Genomic DNA, 22,095 nt, shown 5'->3' with positions numbered 1-22,095 from the left:
GCAGATTTGATTTGGTCAGTCCATCGCATAGGTGGCCTTTTGCGCGGTCTTTTTCCGTTTGCTCTACCCTGCACCACTAGACGCTCTATGGAGTCGTTGTTCCTCCTCGAGACGTGACCGAAAAAACTGAGTATGATATCTTTACGAGAGTCGAAAGGCGCTGCTTGATACGGAGTTCTTTAAGGATGGAGACATTAGTCCGAAACTCGGTCCAGGATATCCCCAGCATTTTCCTCCAGCACCATATTTCTAGGGCGTCTATCGTCTTTTCCTCTGTCTTTCGGATAGTCCAGGTCTCCGCAGCGTATAAGAATATAGGAAAAACGAGGGCCCGTACAAGCCGAACCTTCGTGGTGTTTGTGACATTTCGGTGATACGTAGCCTATACGTAAAAACTAGCCAAGACAAATCCTTTATAATTTCAGGATTTTCTACACAGCACAGAACATGGCACCCATATAGATCTCAATTCCGTTGTCGGCGAGTCAACAACGACACATATTCTTAATATTGAACTTAATTGGCTCTCATTTCACATTTATGTTTTAAATTAATTATAGGCATAGACATACCATATCCTATTGTAAGTACAAAGTTTCAGAGCAATCTAGCAAGTCATTTTAAAATGAGAGCGTAACTACATTTGTATGGAGAACCGAATTTGCTGCGGACGCACAATGTAGCATAATCGGATTAGGACCAACCTCGAAATCTCTGTAACAGTCATGAAATTTATTATGTATGTAAATTAAAGGCCCCTTTTTCATGCCCAAACCATTTAACATTTGGGGACCTCGAGGAATCCGAGCCATCTTGGAAAATGTGTACCATCAACACAACAGTCAACATTAAAACTTATTAAATTCTACACAAAAAAGTCCTCGATATCTTTGCAGAACAATACATCTTGTTATAGAGAATACTTTCTGAATCTAAGTTTAACGCTTATACACTTCCAGGGGACATTCTCTTAAAAGGAATCTCGGAGGAATATGAATTCTATTTTTAACTATACATTTGTACGTGGTCTACCCCAATATTAACATTTTACTCTACTGTGACTAAACCAGAAAGAAGGGTTATGGGTGTAAGTACTGATGATTCAGTACACCCAGTAGCTAGGTATTAGGATACTGGACGGATTTTTTTAAATGACGTATCGTTAAATTTCTCTTGCCATTCACAACCTACTTTTACTTGTTCTATTAAAGAAAAATCAATACAGCCGCCTTGAGAGGACTCCGAATATTAAATCATATTTTTTCTTCTAGCGCCTAAACTATTGAGCGGAGTACAGTAAAACAGACATCAGTAGATCCACAGTTAGTATACAAGTGCTATGCAATACAAAGTTACTAAAATTAACGGAAGAAAAAAGTTTAGGGCTAAATAATACGTCATTTAAAAAATCCGTCCAGTATCCTAAGGTACAGGCTGTCCTGAATCCTCAGTACTTATACCCATAACCCTACTTTCTGGTTAAGTTGCAGTCAAGTAAAATATTGATATTGGGGTAGATTATGTACAAATGTATAGTTAAAAGTGGAATTTTTATTCTTCCAAGTTTCCTATTAAGAGAATATCCCATGAAAGGGTATAAGGGCTAAATCTGGGTTTAGCAAGTATTTTTTACAGCAAGATCATTTTTTTCGCAAAGATGTTTAAAACTATTTTATGTAGAATTTTATAAGCTTGAATGTTGCCTTACACGATTATTGAATAAAGAACGTAGATTTAGAGTAAAACGCGAATTTCTCCTGGATGGTCCACATTTTCCAAGATGGCTACGGTTCCTCGAGGTCCCCAAATGTCAAATGGTGTGGGCATGAAAAAGGGGCCTTTAAGGGGCGTATATACATACCAAATTTCATGACTGTTCAGACATTTCGAGTTTGGTCCATGTACGTAAACTGTAACTGTACTGCGGACTCAACCTTCACGTTATAATTTTTTAAGTATTAACGTTGACATAGTAACGAAAATAATAAACACGTCAATTGAAGTAAACAATATTATTATATGCAAGAAAATTTTGCAAAATAGGTACATTAATGATTAATATGTAAAACACCATTAATTATTGAATTAAAATTATGATTTTGTGTTAAAAAATATGAGACCAATTATACCTACAGCCCGATTACACGGGCTACATATTAAAAATGATTATCATGGAAACAGTATATATACACAGGTGAACAAAGTTATAGTAAAATAGGTGCATAATTTCAGAGCTTGCCTGGCCCACCTGTACCACCTACCATGACCACGGCCGTCTCCTACTATTATTTTTTTCTAATACCTATGGCCTTACTAGCGAATAGTATTCCATGTTCTTGATCCAGAATTTAAACCCTTAACTAAATATTTGTGGCACTTGGGGTTGAATTTGAAACTCTAGGGCACTAGCGTGGCTCTATGAGAGCGCCTTATATAGGCTTCTGGTGACCAGAGGATCAGCATTGTTAACCAGCGCGGAAATGCACCCAGCCTTCTGGGCACCCTACCGAGCGACCAGTATATAGGGCTAATATTTTATGTATACGTTTTTGACTTAAGTGTTTTTATCATGATATTTAAACTTACAGATGTCGAACTACCAGCAAAGTTTTTGAAGAGGTGTAGTTTTTATATTTCCTGGTACCATCGCGCACACTGTTAAACTGTCCATCGGTGTACCTTATTACAAAAGGCATAAGATCCACCGATGGACAGTTAAGAGTGTTGCTGTTTGTACCAAACTGATACAGGAAATTGGAACATCAGTAAATAATCTACACCGAAGACAATGAAATATAGTCACATAATACTTTAATGTTTTATTTTATTAAAGAAATCGGTAAAAAAATGTGTTAACTGAAAAAGATAAATTTTATTTTATTTGTAGCTGAATAACAAAATATGTATTTAATCTCCTTTTAACATAGGAATTCTCTTTGTGTAGGTACATATAAATAATAGGTACAGGTACTTAGGTCTTGGTAAGTAATATAGACAGTACAGTAGGTCTTATCTTAATAATTTGAAATCTCATACATGCGTTCCGATATATCTGATGGCGACTGTACATACAATGGGGTCGCGTATACGAGTACAAAGAGCATTAAAATAGTTGTTGATAGACCAAGTGAGCGAGCTACTATGGTACCTATCTTTATATCAATTTTATGCATTATGTAATAGCGCAATACAGATTTTTTTTTTGACAAATATAGTATTATTTTTATAGTAATAAAGGTTATTCATGAACCATCTCGTAATTTAAAAAAAACGGACTTTATCTCTAAATCATATGCCTTATATTTACAGATGTGTTAGGTTACAACTTGGTTCGTGAACGTGGTTTAGAAGCAACTTGAGACTGGGTGCGGAGTAAATTGCATCAATTTTTTTTACAATTTTGAGCGTTTATAGGAGAATATGTGGAGCGAGCATTATTCGACGTGTAGGTGTGGGTTCAACAAAAAGATCGCATGTCAATAGTTCTTTATTGTCGTTAAAATTCAATTAATAATCGCCTTTATCGACCATCAACTGTGTGGTCACTTTTTAATTGATTGACGTTGTCAGGTACAGTTTCACTACTCGCCGCCGCATTGTTCATAGCGCATTACTTATCCTATCGAATACAAGATGTCGCTGATTCCTGTAAACTTATGTTTAAAAAAAAAAGACGCTTTACTCTATGCCATATATTGTAGGAAAGGAAGGGTATTCCCTGTCGTACGTCAAAAACTCCAAGATGGTGCCCAAGCCCATGGACAAAAAAGTCTAGCAATAAAATCAACACTTGTCAAAATTTGACATTAGCAATCCACAGTCAGGTGACAATCAAATCAAACCGAACCACTTCGAGTTCAGAGCCATTTCAAACTATATAGTAGTAATAAACAAAGTTGATTTTTGTTTGATTATTTTTTCTATGAATGAGTTTTGATTGTTCCAAATGATAATATCCACAGTTGATAGAATCAACACTTGATACAATCAACATGCGATAGAATCAAGTGTTGATTTGATGTGGACGCGAAATTTGACAGTTGTGCATCTCGAATAAGGCCCCTGTACAGAAATAAGATGATAAACTATTAAATACGTGATAGCTTTCAAGAAAGAAGTAGTACCTTCTTAACTAAATAGCTGGTTTAGTCGCAATGAATGCTGGCCACGGGTTGCAATCAAACCTTACATTTAAATTTGACTCATTTTCCAATGCTCAATTGAGCTACAATTTTGCATAAATTTGAAAATTGGATAGCAATAAGGCCTAGGTTACCCGCTGGGTTGGAAAGTCAGATGGCAGTCGCTTTCGTAAAAACTAGTACCTACGCCAATCTAGGGATTAGTTGCCAAGCAGACCCCTAACCTAACCGTGTAGTATCGAACTTTACGTACATTTTGCTAATGGGACCCTGAATTGAAAAATGGTTTCTAGGGAGCGGAGACCCCTAAATAAATACCTTTGGAGTGCATATCCAGCGACTTTCCACACTTGTGCAAATCTTGGCACCCTATCGGGTGCTTATCACAACTTTCTGTCGCCCCTAAATTTGACCATTTACAAATGTTTTAGGTAATATGTCTCTTTGGTTTACATATTTATAGAAAAACACAATGATATCAAAATACAAACATATATCTTTTAAATGAGCCCCATAAAAAAAGTTTAAAAGTAAAGTTTCTGAACTAATTTAATCAATTGACTCATCTATAAAAATGCGTCCCATAATCTACTTCCATACAAATTTTTAGTTTCCTAATTGGCTTACCTGAATAGTCAAGGCGTTCATTCGTATGGCCGATCCCAGATCACCATGAACTAAGTCTCTAAAACGTCGATTTTAACCCTTGGTATGTATATACCGAGTATGTGCAGAACTAGTCTGTTTTTTTAATTATGAAGTACTGGGCAGGAAATAGTATGGAACGCTAATTTGTTTCTTGAATAGAAAATATATGGTGTAGTATTTTAAAGTATAAAAAAAACAGTGTAATAAGGGTAAAAAAAAACTTAAATTTTAAAACTTCGTCTGGTACCTACGTGTATGTATGCCTTTTCGCAGACTTGGCTAACATAATTAACAAAACGACCTGTAAAAGAAGGATCAAAAGTAGTCAATAGTCTCTGTCCTTTAGGTAACTGCAGGTTTTCAGGTGATAATGCAGAAAATCATTTCCATAATCGTATCTGTCCTTTTGCTGCCGTCATTGGCTAGATGAGATCTAATTTGAAACCCGAGCAGATGTGCTTTACGGGATTCATAATCTCCGCCAGGAGATAAAGAAGGTACCTTCGTCGAATTCTTGTGCTTATCTTATAATGGATATTACTAACACTTATTATCTTATAACATTTGTTACCAACGCGGTAAATTCTTCTGAACAAGGCACATGTAACCAATATTTCCTTCACTGTTTATTTCTCAATACCTTTATGATACAATTAAGTCTACCGCTACCTCTTAGATGGTTCGCACGAGCTTACACTGCATAAGTATAATGTATACTATATTTTTTGTGTTTGGCAAGGTCTATTGCCTACCACCAAATACGCAAATACACACTGTGCCTGAGTCCCTCAATTTCATGCTATTCCAATCTGACAGGCGCTTACAAACCGATAGACCAATATTCCGTCGAATCGAATTTTTCCACGCTTTTACTTATTTATTCTTTGTATGTTTTCGGCTTGTTTGAAACGTGTCGATGAGTTATTGATAAAGGTCAGAACTTTATAGACGCTTGTACCTATCACTCCTATCAACCAAAGAAAAAGTTTCATAGTAATATACTTACTTTATATGTGACATTCCTACTAACTCAATAGTCTTCTCTAATGATTAAATACACTTAAGGCACTTCTAATTCAGCTGAGCCATAAATACTTAAACTATATACATCTACTAACTTATATATTATGCCCTTCCATTTTGCATGACGTCGCCCTCCTCAAACTTTAAGACGTGTGTTATCTACTTTCGAAGTATTGAAGCGCATCAATCTACCAAAACTTGGCTTAAAATGTACGTACCTACAGGCGCGAACTCTTCACCATATCCCCATTCACCGAACTACAAGTTTGGCAGTTTTGCTGAATACCTTCTGTTGAAAAACTAACCCCAACGGAGGGGGTTGGGAGTTGGTCCCAGAGGGGGCTTAAGCGCCCGGAGCGTGAGGGGCTAACTTTGAGATATCGCGTTGCCCACATATTTATATGTTTGGTACGCTTTGGTTAAGCTTCTGTCAGTCTTGTGCGGTGCTTGTATTTACGTTGGTATTTAAATATCACGTTCAGTATCTAAGTGATATTCTTACAGGGATGCTTACGTCGATATTTTACCAGAAAGAAACCCACTCACTGTATGACTAAAATTTCATGGAATTGGTAACTCTAATTTGCTCATGACAATGACTAAGTAAATTAAGTTCGTCTATTCCCTGCGTTTTTGAATTTCATCAAGATAATTATAGGCAATTGAAATTAAAGACAATAATAATCTGAACAATTTTTTATCGCGCCATATTGTTGATAATTGTGACAAAAAAACGTTTGTGCTTGTGTATGAAAGCTAAAGGAGAATATTTTGTTTTAGTTAAATTGTTGTAGTTTTAATTATAATGACATGTTGTAAAAGTATCAAAAAAAGTTTCTAAAAAATATTTGTCCATCTACTTTTGGGGCACCTGTAACATAATTTCATTAGTCCCCCTGACTTTCCTTTTATTTCCTTTTTTCACTATGATACAATTCAGTTATAAAAGAACTAAGTCCACTGGTCGCCTCCATACACAGCGCCTATACATACCGGTATACTATGCATCGTACAATATGTGTAAGTGGCACAATCAGCGCGGAGCAGGCACTCGGACGTCCGAGGGCGCCCGTCGCGACCCGCCGCTTCCTGCAACCTACTGCACTTGCATGCAATTTCATGCAGCTTACATTTCCATACATGGCTCTTCATTAATGCGCAATACTTCTCTAAATATAGAGCGGTTTTAGTTTAAGGTGTTATTTTATCTTACTTGTTTCATATAGTCTCCCCTTAATTACACGAGGTCCTTCTGCCCGTGCATATGGTATATCTATGCATTCGTCTGCGATGAAAATAATGATTTGGAAATTGTGAGGCCAATTCGATACTGATACTGATCTCTCAGTGTCTAAAGTGACGGTTTTGGTTGACATAATTCAGCAGATCCTCTAATCTAAAGGAGATTGGAACCATCTCATATTGGATTGGAATTATATGAGATCCATGTTAGATCAGTATCACTTATATTGTTGGAATTGGCCTGATTGTAGCGCAGTACTACGTGGATGGACCATAATAGAACAACTGGGAGTCACCAGACTTTGGAGCTCCCAATACTTACTTATCAATCTTCTTTGCCGTGTCCGGCAATGGCGACTCCATCAACAATTTTCACCCGGATTATGAAATGCCCTAATGTGGCTCGCAAAACCAAATTTTGTCTTGAAGATGTAGTCACACGATGCGCTATGGAGTCGAGTTGCGGATGTAGGAGGGCTTAGGTCGCATCCTGCAGGTCGGAATGGCGTTCCAGTGTTCATAAGAAAGTAGATCAATTTGAGAAGCAGCGTCTGGAAGACCTGGAGATGCTAAGCGTCATACCCTACTTACTATAGGCCTACCGTTTAAAATTTCATTTGTATGAAGTGGTCATAAACCTCGGTCGTGCAGTATACATAGAACAGTGAAAATGGAAATAAGGTCTCTAAAAATTTTGTTAGGATCCTGATATACAGACAGTAAAATATCTGAGTCGATAGGTAGAAGAAGTTATTATGGTCATCTGCAGGCTGGTTGAAGAAGTGGTTGCATGAAGCTGATTTTATTTTATATTATTTATTTAAGTTTTTTAATAAGCAAAAACCGGCCAAGAGCACGTCGGCCATGCTCAGTGTAGGGTTCCGTAGTTGCACTTGTCCGTCAAAATAGGCTACTTTGAACTGGGGATCTTAGTGGGTATCCTGTAGGTACATAACAAGCAAAAGGGAGTAGCGTCCTTTGTAGCACTTTAACAAAGAAGGGAAAGTTTGCAAAAACTCAAAAACGGCTTAACCGATCATGTTCGCTATAATTTTCATTGAAAGTAATACTTTCTATGGAATAAAGCTTTTTTTAAATATTTTTTGGACCGATGGTTCAAAAGTTTTAGGGGAGTTTAAATTTGTATTTTTCTCGTGACGTATTGTTACAGTTACATGGCCTGACTTAACACACATGTATATGAGGTTTTTAAAATTCCCTTCATCTTTGTTTACTGACAGTTGATTTTCATATTGCATACTTTCAGGTAATTTCCCGTCCTAGATCCTGATTGAAGCTTTCAACATTTATCCATAGGTTATGGTTTTTTGGAGTGCTTGAAATAATAAATCATAGTACAATTTAAAATATTTATTGAAAGTTACACTAATATTAAGTAAGTAGGTACTTAAGAATTAAATTAAAATAAATCTCAAATCATCAACAGGTTTGGCATACATGTAGGTAGGTGACTGCGGTCCCATAATAAACCTCTTCAACAAATTCAATATTTTTGAGGCTAAATAAATAATCTAGAGCCTAAACTAACTTAAGAGATCAAAACTTAAATCAGGTAACGACAAAAAATATAAGGTACTTAATGTCTTATAATTATAGAATAAATATTTCGTTTTTACTTCAAAGAACAATGTTCAAAAAGTTAGTTTGATCTGTAATTTTTTTTTCACTAATATCACCAATTACCGATTATCACATTAGTCGATTCCTGCGCCGGACCTTGCGGCTGCGCGCGCGCTTATAGATTCAACGAACGAGCTATGACAAACAAACAAGATATTCATGAGGAAGAATAGTACAGTAGATTCATATGGGTCCTAAAATATATACTGATATTTAATTTCTTACAGGCCTTATTTCTCTTGCAATCCGTATTACGCCTGCGATGCCTATTTGTCTGCTGTTATATCATAAAGGTTCGTTTAAACAATCCACTTTATCATCGCAACATTACCGATATTTGATAACTTAACTAGTTAGCTTTCTTTAATGGTTCGCTGGACCCTTATCTATATCATTAAGTGAGATTTTTAACAATCCTATCCCGTTCCATCATCCCTTCTAAACCTAGGTACACAACACCTCTATATCTTGATATGTTCCACAAATATACATTTCTTTTATTATCACAGCCCTTAATTTAGCAAGATAAAATTTACCATTAAATAACAGAATTTTAAACTATAAATTAAGATTTAACGGATGGTTTGATTCCATTAAAACGATAAGTACAATCATAGCATTAAAAATAAGTAGTTTCTAACGACACGGTTTTGTTTAATATCTACCATAGGTATCTTGTAAAACTTTCCTCTATTTTTGAGCTTTGTTAATTTGTTCCCTACATTTAATTAAAAATATATTTTTATGAGCTCCTCTCCTGGTTTTATTCAATAGACATATCTTTGGCCATGGTTTGCACTGCTTGCATTTCGTATGAAAAGAGGCCATGGCACTATAAAATGTTTTGAGCGGCATAGTAAGGTCTCAGTGTTACCTTGAGTGTTCTTAACTTCATATAGTTTACAGTTTTTCAGACAAGGTCATCTATTGTATAGGAATAATGCTACCGTGAACCACTAATCATGAGAACTGAACCATGAAGTGATAGAATTGGTCAAAGTTCACTGGCTCCAGCTCAAAGTCCTTTTCCGATTTGTGCAACAGCTCGGGATTCCTTTTAAGGAAATTCCTGACCCAGTCCTCGCCGGCCATTCTCGAGTTGGTATCGAAGGGATGATTCAAGTTGTTGTCTTCAGCATATTGGTATGCCAGCTCCCTGATGTCTCGGCGAGATACGCCCATGAAGTACTGCTCCATACTCTTGATGTAGCCGACTAAATCTTTCTCTTGGCTTTCCGTGAAAACGCGCCTGTAGTGGCCCATAATAGGTTTGGGGTCGTCTGGCTGCTGGTAGCGTATCTTGCTGGCGCGCCGCTGCAGGGTCGAGCGCGGTATATGGAACGTCCTGGCGGCTAGTTTGTAACCCATCTTACCCGAAACTACAGCTGCAACAGCCCTCGCCATGTCGGCTTCGTTCCAAGACTGACGGCCGCTCATTCTTTCGTATTTCCTCACCATTTCACTCTGAAATAAAAAAATTGACATAATTATAACATGTTCATACCTAATCATTTTCAATGCTACTTAATCGATAAATGACGTTAAAAAAAACCATAGCTACACTGAATTGTATTGCGGAAAAATCTGACAAGGAAATAACATTTACAGATGCAATACCTACAAGAACAAGCGATTTCATAATGTCGCTAGCCCAGTAGTGGCAGTGCTAAGTAGTAACGTGAATCTTTGGCCACAGTATGTGTGTCAATGTCACGCGCGGGGCTACACGGGTGACCACGATCGGGCGCTTCAAGTGGGCGAGGATTGCCAACCTACAGGCTTGCGGCGTTTACCGCGAACAGCTTGATGGCAGTGCGTCACACTTGTGACTGTAGCGTCATGTTGCGGACTACCCAACTAAACTGCCTATAATTGTACTGAGTTGATGACATAGTCCGAGTAGTACGACCCATTTAATATGATTCTGGAGAATCTGATGGAACTGAATAACAACGGGTCTTGAGCGGGAAAGTGAACCTACGGAATTATAAAAATAATGTTTGAAGATCAGGGGAGCCTAGCCCAGATGAAAACCGAAAAAAATTACAGATGCTATGAAAATTCATATTATTTAAGTTTCGATTGTCATTTTCTAACAACGATCATCTGACTTATCTTTCGAGGCTAACAGTGACTTCGATAGTGTTCTATTTTAGACAATGTATTCTGTTGGCGTATAAATTATTAATTTAACTAATTTACAAGTGCAGTCGATGTGTATTGACTGTGAGTCGCAACAGGCGGTAAGCACGTCTCTTAATGTTCGGCGAAGGGTAACCGCGACCTACCGGTTTTGTGGACCACGTTCAATGCCAACTCGAGGTGAAAAATATACAACCCGGGCCTCAGCGTCAATTACGAATACAGTAAACGATTGAGTAAATAGGTCCATCCATTCCTTTGTACATATTCACTTATGACGTACAAAACGTTAAAAATAGAAAAAAACATCTCATACAAATCACTCGTCCCTTGAAAACACATGTGTTACATCAAACAAATAAAGAAACCTTTTAATTAAAATGTCAAAAGTGCAATATGTAACTCTTGCTAATAAAGTAGAATCAGTAGATAGGCTGAATAGTTACTGAAATCTAACTGATCAATCTACATTTACCTAGTTTTACCGCTCAGACTCGTATGCATGGTAAATGATATTCCATTCAAGGCAAGAAAGTAATGTAAACTGGAGCGGGTGCGGTGCATTTGGTAAGACGGTGAGAGGAAAAGTCGACGATCTCCTTTCAATTTTATCGTTTTGGTCCCCTGCCCTAAATGAAGCAAATGCAATTAAAGCGCCGGCGCCGGCGAAGGCGAGCGGATGATACTGCAACACGCCTATCTGTTCACGTATGTGTTGCTAACCATGCATGAATGCACTGCAACCAAACTTTATTACAACTACAGCGGGATATACGTATAAACAAAATGAGTATACATTCTAGTTAGTGATGGTGAAACGTTGCGGTTGCGTTGAAGTTCTACTCTCTGAATTGCACTGCAGATTGTGAGCACGGCTGCGATAAAGTATGGCGTGTTTTTCCAGCGCGATAGCTCGGGAAACGCCGAGGCCCCTTGTACATATGTAGGTAGGTATGCGTGTGCACGCATGCCTCAGTATCTTATACTTACCCGTATTAGGTACCTGATTTGGTAAAGAATTAACTTACATATTCAAACGACCGATTCGATTAACACAATACCTTTGGTAATGACTGTCGTTTGGGCGAATCATTAGTAAGTTAGTTTAGCACTAAACGGGAAATACCATTCAATAATGATCTAACGTCCTTGATTGACCGCGTCATTTACTTCTTTATCTATCAAAAAGAAATACGTCGTCATCGGTCAGCTGTTTGCGTCCGCTCCGTCAAACGCGTCTATCAACACAAGCCCTTACCAAGTCGCGTTTACTACGCGACTTTATGAAATCATTTCGAATCCATTGCGGGTCAATACTATGAACATCCTTGTTAGACGCCGCGCCCTGTGAGTAGGCGGAGCAATGGAAAGCGTATCAGAATACGAATCGTCTTGGAAACGTTATTGAGCGAAAACGCGGTAAAGGTACGAGCACGGCGTGAGCCGAGGTTAGTGTGACGCGTGACTTGCAAGGTCCCCGCTGCAATGCACGATGCGCCAAGGTTGACTCGCTCTTCGATACAAGAAAACTACGGCCCAATTAACAATAAAAAGTGCAATTACATACTAGTAATAGATGTAGATATGTGTGGCGTTAGGTGGGATCACTGCACCCATCACAGCCGGGAGGAGAAATCTGCAACGACTTGTCACCTCGGTGCATCGGTCGCTGCAGTTGGATAATAACTTTCCTAGCGCATATGTGACGTGTAGACAAGGGTAGTATGCGAGGCGGGTGAATAGATAGGTTGTCAAATACTCACCGTCTGTTTGTTCGGGAGCGCGTAGGCAGCCGGCAGGGGGGGTGGTGTGGTGGGCGAGACTGGCGCTGGGTGGCTGCAACGGTACGTGCGATCAGGCGGGCGGCGCGCGCGGCACTGGCGCGGGGCCCGTCTTGCCCCGCCGCCGGCCCTGGCCGTGACGTCATCTGGCCAGGGCCCGACTACGCACAGACTATTTTTGTCCGCACCTAATTATCTAGATCCTTTGTTCAGCTGAGTACTTACCTCACTGAAAAGGAAATTTTATATTATTTTATATACCTACCTGTTGATTCTGTTTACATATAGGCATATGCAAGCCTACTTTATCAAGTATGTAGAAATTCCATTTTAATTACCTGGGTATATCCAACATCACTGCCCTTCAATTAAGGTGCCAATATCTTGATTTAATTAACTATTATAAGGCTTATATTCATATTCAAATTTAATTGTACTTATGCAATTGTATTAGTGGAACCAACAAGCAAATTTAACATGACATCATTATAATGCACAGTCTGTAAATTCAATAATAAACGAGTTGCAATTCAATGTGCAATGATGCAACAATGTAAAACAATAATAACTGACACCTAATTTTACTTTTTAATTTATATGATCTTGCGTTTCTAGTCGGTGCCTATTTACCTAGCTCCTAATCTTTTGCGAATGTGCCTATCTATCTACGAGTATGTTGCGTGGCATAGAATTTATCAGCTTATCAATTTGATTCTAGTTTGGCACCTCATCATTGAATACTTAGTGACCGCCGCCGGCAAAACGTCCCAATTTGTCGCTTGCCATAAGGACGAGATTTGCTTGTATCTTTATACGAATAACCTGTCAAGGCGTCCTTATGGCAAGGGACAAAATGGGACGTTTTGCCGGCCGCGGTCACAATTATGTCATTTACGTATGTCACTTTATTACACATAAACAAGTGTACACAAAAAAGACAAAATAAAATAAAAAATATAAGGCGGTCATATCGGCGAACTTGTCCCTAAAAGGGATACCTTCCAGTAAACCTATTACAAAGGATTACCTACCTAATTACACTAAAAAGTTCTCGTACCTATTCACTATTTTTGTATTTTGACTACAGGAGCGCATAAAATATTTACTTGTTTATAAGTACCTATACATGCAGGCGCAAGTACTTTAACCTACTGGCATCCGCGTCGCCACAGGAAAACCCACGTAGTATGTGAAAATATATGTCACAGTCTATAAACAAAGGGACTGTATATACAAATACCTAAGTACAGGCTGGACGGGGGCCAACACGTTAATCGCTGAGTGACAACGGAGATGCCCGTCGGACTAAACTGTGGCCAAAATTGCAGCGGCGGCCTGGCTGACTCATGGGTTTGTTACCCGTGTAGAAATGGGCCGCACAAACAGGTCAGACCATGCGTAATCGTGAATTCCCACGCCGGAATTTAGGTATTAAATTCCTTATCTAACTGACGACAACACAGGACAGTATACATATACATAGTATATCTCAAGCGAAATATGTACTACCTACCGAAAACTTGTTCAAAATTGCCTGACTTGAAAAAACAGTGTTTCGCTACAATCGCTACCAAACAGCTTACCAAAGTAATTCTTAATAATTGGCACCTCTCCCGCATTATGAGGTATACATACAGTGTTTTACCCAAGCAAGTTTGGCATACTCTTAGTAGGTAGGCATTGTTGAATAAGTTTACCCCATTTATACAACAAGTCTCTCTTTGCCTAGCCACATGCCATTTCATTTGGGATCGGCACTCCTCGTCAGTCTCCATCATACTCTTCGGTTCTGGGGCCTTCTGGGTCATCGTGTCATTGGTTTGTGCTTTCTCTAGGTCATTTGTTGACGACGGACATCTAAGTCTGAAGGGGTCTTCCATGCTTCCTCGGACCGGTGTTTATACTGAGGATCTTTCTGGTCATATGCTGTTTGGGTCTCCTCATTACGTGTCCATACCACTTCAGACGGGTTTCAGCATGTTTCTCTTTTCTTGATTTAGTCTAGGTCTTACTTTTAAAAATATATATTTGTACAACAAATCCAGTTCAGCTTGCCTCATTAGTGTTTTGTTTACCTATATAATATATCGTCAGTGGTAAGCGTAATTATCTTTGTCTGTGTCTTAAGCCTAGTTCCAACTACGTTAGTAATTAGTCAAGTGGCGAGTATTTTAGTAAACTAAAATCGGTCAACTGACCAAAAATCGTTCGCATTACAGACGAGCGAGTTACACACAACACTACACAACACAACAGACCAGACACACAAGTACAAACAAGTGTTAGTACAGACAAGTGAGTAGGCAGTCTTTTAAAATTAAAGGTTGTCTCGGACTTAATTAATATTAGTTAATTTAGTCAAGTAGCGAGTATTTTAGTTGCTTAATGTGTCTAAACAACAAAAATTTAGTCGAGTAGATTAGTAACACTGGTGGGGGAATGTTTACTTGTCAGAAAAAATAGAATAAAATGGATCCACTCGACTAAATCACTGACAAAATTTTTGGTGTTTAGACACGTAATACTCGCAACTCGACTATAGTTATTTCTTTTACAAGGGGGAAAAGTTGTTGTTTAATCGCTCGTGCTAATAATTGATACCCGAGCAAGCGAAGTTGCGTGGGTTTCAAGGCACGAGCGTTAAACAAAATTTGCCACCGAATGAAACACAACATTTTTCACCGCAGCAACGCGAGGAAAATACTAACTGTAAAATATCCAACAAAATCAAACCAAAACTAATCCAAATGAAATAAATATTTATCATTCAAAATCATAATTTAAAAGTAAATTCTACTAGTCAACATAAAGAAACAACTCAAAATTTTCATCAGATTCCTTTGTCACACATGTGGATAAAATTCAACTTTCTCATCAGTTTTTGAACAATCAAGAGAGCCTTTATCAGCTGATGTGGTCAAAAGATTACTAACTTAGTCCGAACTAGGCCTTAAAGAGATTAGCTTACCGCCCGATTCGAACAATGCTTATAAGAAGTCACAGCGGTACGATACCCACATACATTCATACATACATAAACCCACATACATACATTACATTACTTCAACCCTAAAACGTCACTTTTGACACTGACAGATCGGTATCATACCGCTGTGACTTCTTATAAGCGTTTTTCGAATCGGACCATTAGTGTAACAAAACCTTGCTAAGGAATTTATTCCACAGTAGAAGGATTCACGAGAGGAAAAACAATGATTTTTAATTACGCATAGTTATTGCAGTTCTCAAAACCACGCTACCAGTAGTACTGGTTCTGAACCGAGCGCTCTCGAAATCAATGGAAGTACAGTCCGTATTAATAGAAGCGGAAAACCGGTCCAAAAGTAGCTGCCACCCTGAAATTATTTTCAAAAAATATATATTATCTCTACATATTATCTCGGAATCCTTGACGTAGCGGATAAGCTGCAGGAAAGTCGCCTCCGATGGTATGGCCATATAAGCCGCAGACCGGTAGACTACGTCGGAAATAGATGCCTCGACCGCACTGTCCAAGGCCCTAGATTACGCAGCCGCGGTAGGCCTAAGAAGCGCTGGCTGGACGTTGTGATAGCGGACATGGAAGAGAACAACCTGAGGATGCCGAAGACCGGGCATAGTGGAGAAGATTGAGTAGGAAAGCGGACTCTGGCGCTAGGCCACGAAAACGCTAGGTTGAAAAAGAAGAAGATATTATCTCTACAGTTTGAATTTTGAAGTATCTGTCACACAGTCTAATGTTAATACAGGGACTTACTTATTTTTTGTTAAGCTTATAGAGAATGATGATGATAAGTAGACATACAAGTGTTTGTGGCACAAACGAGTGTTTGACAAAACGAAACATCGATAAATCTGTTATCTATCGATAACAGATTTATCAGTCAGTCATAGATTAATAATTAAAAGGTGTAACTTCTACTTGCTGTAAATTACCGAGAAATAACAAGAATGAACATTAATTACACATGGGTAGTATACAATGCCAAAAGAATAGCAGACTACCAATATATCAAAGAATATATCGAACGTGTTGTGTATTTCGCGGTAGCTATCTTCTCATAGAATGTTAAAAATATCTATAACGATAAGGTAACATCGATAACGGACATGTCGATATTTCATTTTGTCAATCACTTTATTCTGCAACCAAAACTTCTGTCTAATGATAAGTTTATAAGAATTTTTTGATGTACACCTTGTGACTACGGGCCCTGCTGAGACATTGATAATATTAAGTATAAACGCAGTATCTACACGCACCCAGCGGTACTGGAGGTCATTATGCAAAATGATATCGCTCGATCCGTTAATTATCGGTGTAGTCACGAATTTGAGCTGCATGGATGCACGCTTTTCATTTACTACTGTTGCAATTATTTGCATACATATGGTGGCCGACGACTATCTTTTTTTATCATTAGAGAAAAAAGTTATGAGAAAAAACAATCTTGACATGTCTTTCAATCAATCAGTAGCTATTACTTATTAAAGCAATATAATGTAAATGATCGTAAATGATTTATAATTGTTACGAATTTGTCGTGACTTTTTTTCAAGTTAAGTTTTCAATAAAAATACGCATCAAAATCGCTTGCCTTCTTTCTAATGCTAAAAAGCGGCAAAGTGCGAGTCGGACTCGCCCATGAAGGGTTCCGTACAATTTATGACGTATTAAAAAAAACTACTTACTAGATCTCGTTCAAACCAATTTTCGGTGGAAGTTTGCATGGTAATGTATATCATATATTTTTTTAGATTTTTCATTCTGTTATTTTAGAAGTTACAGGGGGGGGGGGGGGGACACATTTTTTCACTTTGGAAGTGTCTCTCGCGCAAACTATTCAGTTTAGAAAAAAAATGATATTAGAAGCCTAAATATCATTTTTGAAGACCTATCCATAGATACCCCACCCCACACGTATGGGTTTGATGAAAAAATTTTTTTTTAAAATTTTATGACGTATTAAAAAAAAACTACTTACTAGATCTCGTTCAAACCAATTTCCGGTGGAAGTTTGCATGGCAATGTATATCATATATTTTTTTTTGATTTTCATTCTGTTATTTTAGAAGTTACGGGGGGGGGGGGGGACACATTTTACCACTTTGGTAGTGTCTCTCGCGCAAACTATTCAGTTTAGAAAAAAATGATATTAGAAACCTCAATATCATTTTTGAAGACCTATCCATAGATAGTACGTATGGGTTTAGGTTGGATGAAAAAAACCCCACACGTATGGGTTCGATGAAAAAAAAAATTCTTTTAATTCTATGACGTATTAAAAAAAAAACTACACATTTTTTCACTTTGGAAGTGTCTCTCGCGCAAACTATTCAGTTTAGAAAAAAATGATATTAGAAGCCTAAATATCATTTTTGAAGACCTATCCATAGATACCCTACACATATGGGTTTGATGAAAAAAAAAATTTTTTAAATTTTATGACGCATTAAAAAAAAAAACTACTTACTAGATCTCGTTCAAACCAATTTCCGGTGGAAGTTTGCATGGCAATGTATATCATATATTTTTTTTAGATTTTTCATTCTGTTATTTTAGAAGTTACAGGGGGGGGGGACACATTTTTTCACTTTGGAAGTGTCTCTCGCGCAAACTATTCAGTTTAGAAAAAAATGATATTAGAAGCCTTAAATATCATTTTTGAAGACCTATCCATAGATACCCCACCCCACACGTATGGGTTTGATGAAAAAAAATTTTTTAAAAATTTTATGACTTATTAAAAAAAACTACTTACTAGATCTCGTTCAAACCAATTTCCGGTGGAAGTTTGCATGGCAATGTATATCATATATTTTTTTTTAGATTTTCATTCTGTTATTTTAGAAGTTACGGGGGGGGGGGGGGACACATTTTACCACTTTGGTAGTGTCTCTCGCGCAAACTATTCAGTTTAGAAAAAAATGATATTAGAAACAATATCATTTTTAAAGATCTATCGATAGATACCCCAAACGTTTAGGTTTGATGAAAAAAGATTTATTGAGTTTCAGTTCTAAGTATGGGGAACCCCCAAAATTTATTGTTTTTTTTTTCTATTTTTGTGTAAAAATCTTAATGCGGTTCATAGAATACATCTACTTACCAAGTTTGAACAGTATAGCTCTTATAGTTTCGGAAAAAAGTGGCTGTGACATAAACGGACAGATAGACGGACATGACGAATCTATAAGGGTTCCGTTTTTTGCCATTTGGCTACGGAACCCTAAAAAACGGACTATAAGAGCTTTTGATTAGCCCTTTTCCCTTTTTACTGTTCAAATTTTGCATGAGGGAATACCTTTTCACATGCTGGGAATAACTATTCCCTATCCACATAGAGAAAGGCACATCCCTTCGTTTCCAAGTCACTGCGTATGCGGTCTTCTCTGGGGAATTTTATTGAGTGGCCTTAATGAAAACCAACCAAGTGGTATGCAGGTACATGATATGTACCTAGACGAAATGGATTTAAATAACATTGCAGAATCTTTTACCTACATGTATATTTACACGTAAATTTTATTTACAAAATAGACAGGGGTTCAATATCGAGGCGTATTGAGTAAAACTTTTTTACACTAACATTTAATTTTGTAATTTGTTAATATAAACAGGGGTTGCATCCCCAGTTCCTTAGTCAAGATAATCTTTAAAATGTGGGGTTAGTAGTAAGTATATATTTCTTTGTAATTGTTTGTGGAAATAAAGTTTTTTTTTTTAATTCTTACGAGTATTGCGTTAATGACGTGAGTGAGGTGCAATATCACATTAATTTTAATTCTTAATACGCTTTCCAATTCAAATCTATAGAAATGAAGATTTTACGTACAAACATCGTACTTGAGGGAAATCAAAGTCCGGCAAACAATTTGTTTTAAAAATTGGTAAGTAGAGTCAGACCAAGATAAGTTGGCAGCGATTCTGATAGCCCAGCCTGTGCAAGTGTTAAATAAACGTCATAATTTCATAGAAGTTTGACGTATAAATGAACACTTGCACTGTCTAGGCTGTCAAAATTGCTGCCAACGTATCTTGGTCTGACTCTATATAGTTGAGATACGTACAACGAATTTGAATTTAATTAAAAAATCGTGTTGAATACTTATTCTTTGCAACGCAAGCACAATATATTTTATTATACCTATGTATTATTTATTTATTTAAAATTTGATTCAGGCAACAAGGTCCATATTACGAATACCTGAATACCATACCATATGTGAATGTCATCTCGCTTTGTGTGGTAGGGCACAGCCAGTGGATGTCATTCCAGATCTAGAGCAGAGCTCAACTGGGGAAGTACCTCCACCTTACAGAAAACCGCAGCCAAAGAACACTAGACCCTCCTCATAGTGTTTTGTTCCTGCCGGTGAGTAAGGTTGCCAGAGCTCAACGAAGGGGGGTGTTAGGGTCGGCAACGCGCATGTAACTCCTCTGGAGTTGCAGGCGTACATAAGCTACGGAGACTGCTTACCATCAGGCAGACCGTATGCTTGTTTGCCGCCGACATAGTATAAAAAAAACCTTACAGACTAATACAAATGTACATATACATACTCGTATACCTATGTACATTAATAAAATTACAATTAAACACTATTTAGGCGACAAAACGGCGTGGCTCTGTTGAATCGGCTGCTCTTGCGTCGGATTCGGTAGTTTGCCTCGGAACCTCCGAAACGATTATAAAAGTTATGGATAAGTTGTCTAACATGGTTCGGGCATGAGATGCGGAGGAAAACAGCTATAAATCTGTCTTAGGACTTTAGGTAAGTGAAAGGTGGTGGCTTCGACTAAAATGGTGGATATGAACTTGGCAATTATCATTTTATGTCAGTGCTAGTTGTAGTGGAGACAAGCCACCTCGATCTCAAGTAAATGGGACAATAGGGCAAGCATGATGACTTCATTATCGATTTTCTCAATGGTTTGTAAATAAACAATGGGCGTAATGACTGCACTATCACTGCTCATCTTTCACATGGCGCCGACGCTCCTATCGTTGAATTCACCCGATCGTGGCAATATCAACGAAGTATCTCGACTCGTATTGTGTTTGATTGGTCAATTATCATTACGAGATCATTAAAGGGCTATACAAATTTTTCATTGACATTGAAAAATAGAAAGAATTGTTCTTAGTACTAAAGTATTCTTCATTCAAAAATTTTCAAAAAACTTGAACTGTAAAAAATGCTAATTTTAAACTTTTTAAAACAGTACTTATTGCGGTGACGGGTAGTTAAAGTTGTGTGGAATGTTTTCATACAATTTGTGCTTTTACGTTGTTTTCACATTAAATTTTATCACCCGGAATAGAGGAGGTTTAGGGCGGTTTTAGACTAGCGTTTTATACGAGCGTACGCGTACGAGCGTGTAAGCTCGTATAGACCAAATGTAGGGAAAAGTAACGCGCGCGTAAGCTCATAAAGCCAAATGTAGGGAAATGTGACGCGCGTATACGCTCGTACCGCCGAAACGACCGTATATGCGCGTAAAATATGCTAGTCTAAAACCGCCCTTAGTCTTTAGTTTTTAAACTGAGCTTAGTTGGAGATCCTTGTGTATATTGTATTAGAAACACAAACCGGAGGCGCTTTAAAAAAAGGTTCAGAACGCTAATGAATGTTTTCTATTATAATATCTATGGCCTTAATACATAATGAATTGTACTAAGCAGCGGTAAAAATCTTATCTGCTCCGCACGCGCTAAGAATGGCGCGTGCCGGCCCGGCCATTTCAGTCAAGTACTTACAGTTCATTATTTAGCCTAGGGGCATAGAGATAGATATAAAGATTAACCTTTGTACTGACCACGTAACCAACTTGCCAAACATTAACGATCCGTAGCGTATTGTAGTCATCTCTCTCTATCACTCTTTCAAATTAGTGCGACAGTGACAGTTGCATTCCGTTCGCTACGGAGCGTTAACGATTGGCACGTTGGCTGTGCGAGCTTTATGGCTCCTCCGGCAGCCATTTCTAATATAAAGACTTTACTCGAAGAATTTGGAACTGGTTCAGCTTGAAAACTTTTTTTAAAGACTATAGCAACTATAGGTATATGTCATCTTATATTAAAGAACAAGTTAGACGATTTACGCCACAACATTGTAACAATCACTAATAATTATTTAAATCTTACACAGCAAATTAAGCCTGTTAAGTATATATTTTTTTACACGATTCGTTGTACAAGATATATTTGCAAGTGACTGTACTGCTACCACACAAAGAAAACTGCACATACAACATTGTTTGCGGACAAATAGGTTCGTTTTTTGAGCATTAGAAAAAAGGTAAACTATCTTGACGTGTCTTTTTATTGAAACTATTAAAAAACGCTTTTTAAAAATTAGTTTACATTACTTATAAAAGTAAATGAATGTAAATACTTAATCGTTTATGCTTTATAATTTTTACATATTTGCTGTAACTTATTTTTCAAAAGTGTTTTTTAATAAGTCAA

General features: G+C 37.6%; 1 protein-coding gene across 2 annotated transcripts; it reads right to left on the bottom strand.

Moving 5' to 3' along the window:
• Nucleotides 1-8,535: 8,535 nt before the first annotated feature.
• LOC133518040 (uncharacterized) lies at nucleotides 8,536-12,863 on the bottom strand. Of its 2 annotated transcripts, none has more exons than XM_061851601.1 (2): nucleotides 12,602-12,863; nucleotides 8,536-10,160 (listed from the first exon to the last, which is right to left on the bottom strand). In XM_061851601.1, exon 2 carries the CDS (start codon nucleotides 10,152-10,154, stop codon nucleotides 9,657-9,659), a length of 498 nt encoding a protein of 165 aa, XP_061707585.1. In that variant the 5' UTR covers nucleotides 10,155-10,160; nucleotides 12,602-12,863; the 3' UTR covers nucleotides 8,536-9,656. The 2 variants fall into 2 exon arrangements, with proteins under 2 accessions (XP_061707585.1, XP_061707584.1); XM_061851600.1 differs by lacking the exon at nucleotides 12,602-12,863 and adding an exon at nucleotides 10,318-10,777.
• Between the last annotated feature and the right edge of the window lie 9,232 nt (nucleotides 12,864-22,095).

Source organism: Cydia pomonella, chromosome 5 (assembly GCF_033807575.1).
Source record: "Cydia pomonella isolate Wapato2018A chromosome 5, ilCydPomo1, whole genome shotgun sequence".
NCBI lineage: Eukaryota > Metazoa > Arthropoda > Insecta > Lepidoptera > Tortricidae > Cydia > Cydia pomonella.
This window is presented reverse-complemented; position numbering and strand designations above follow the sequence as displayed.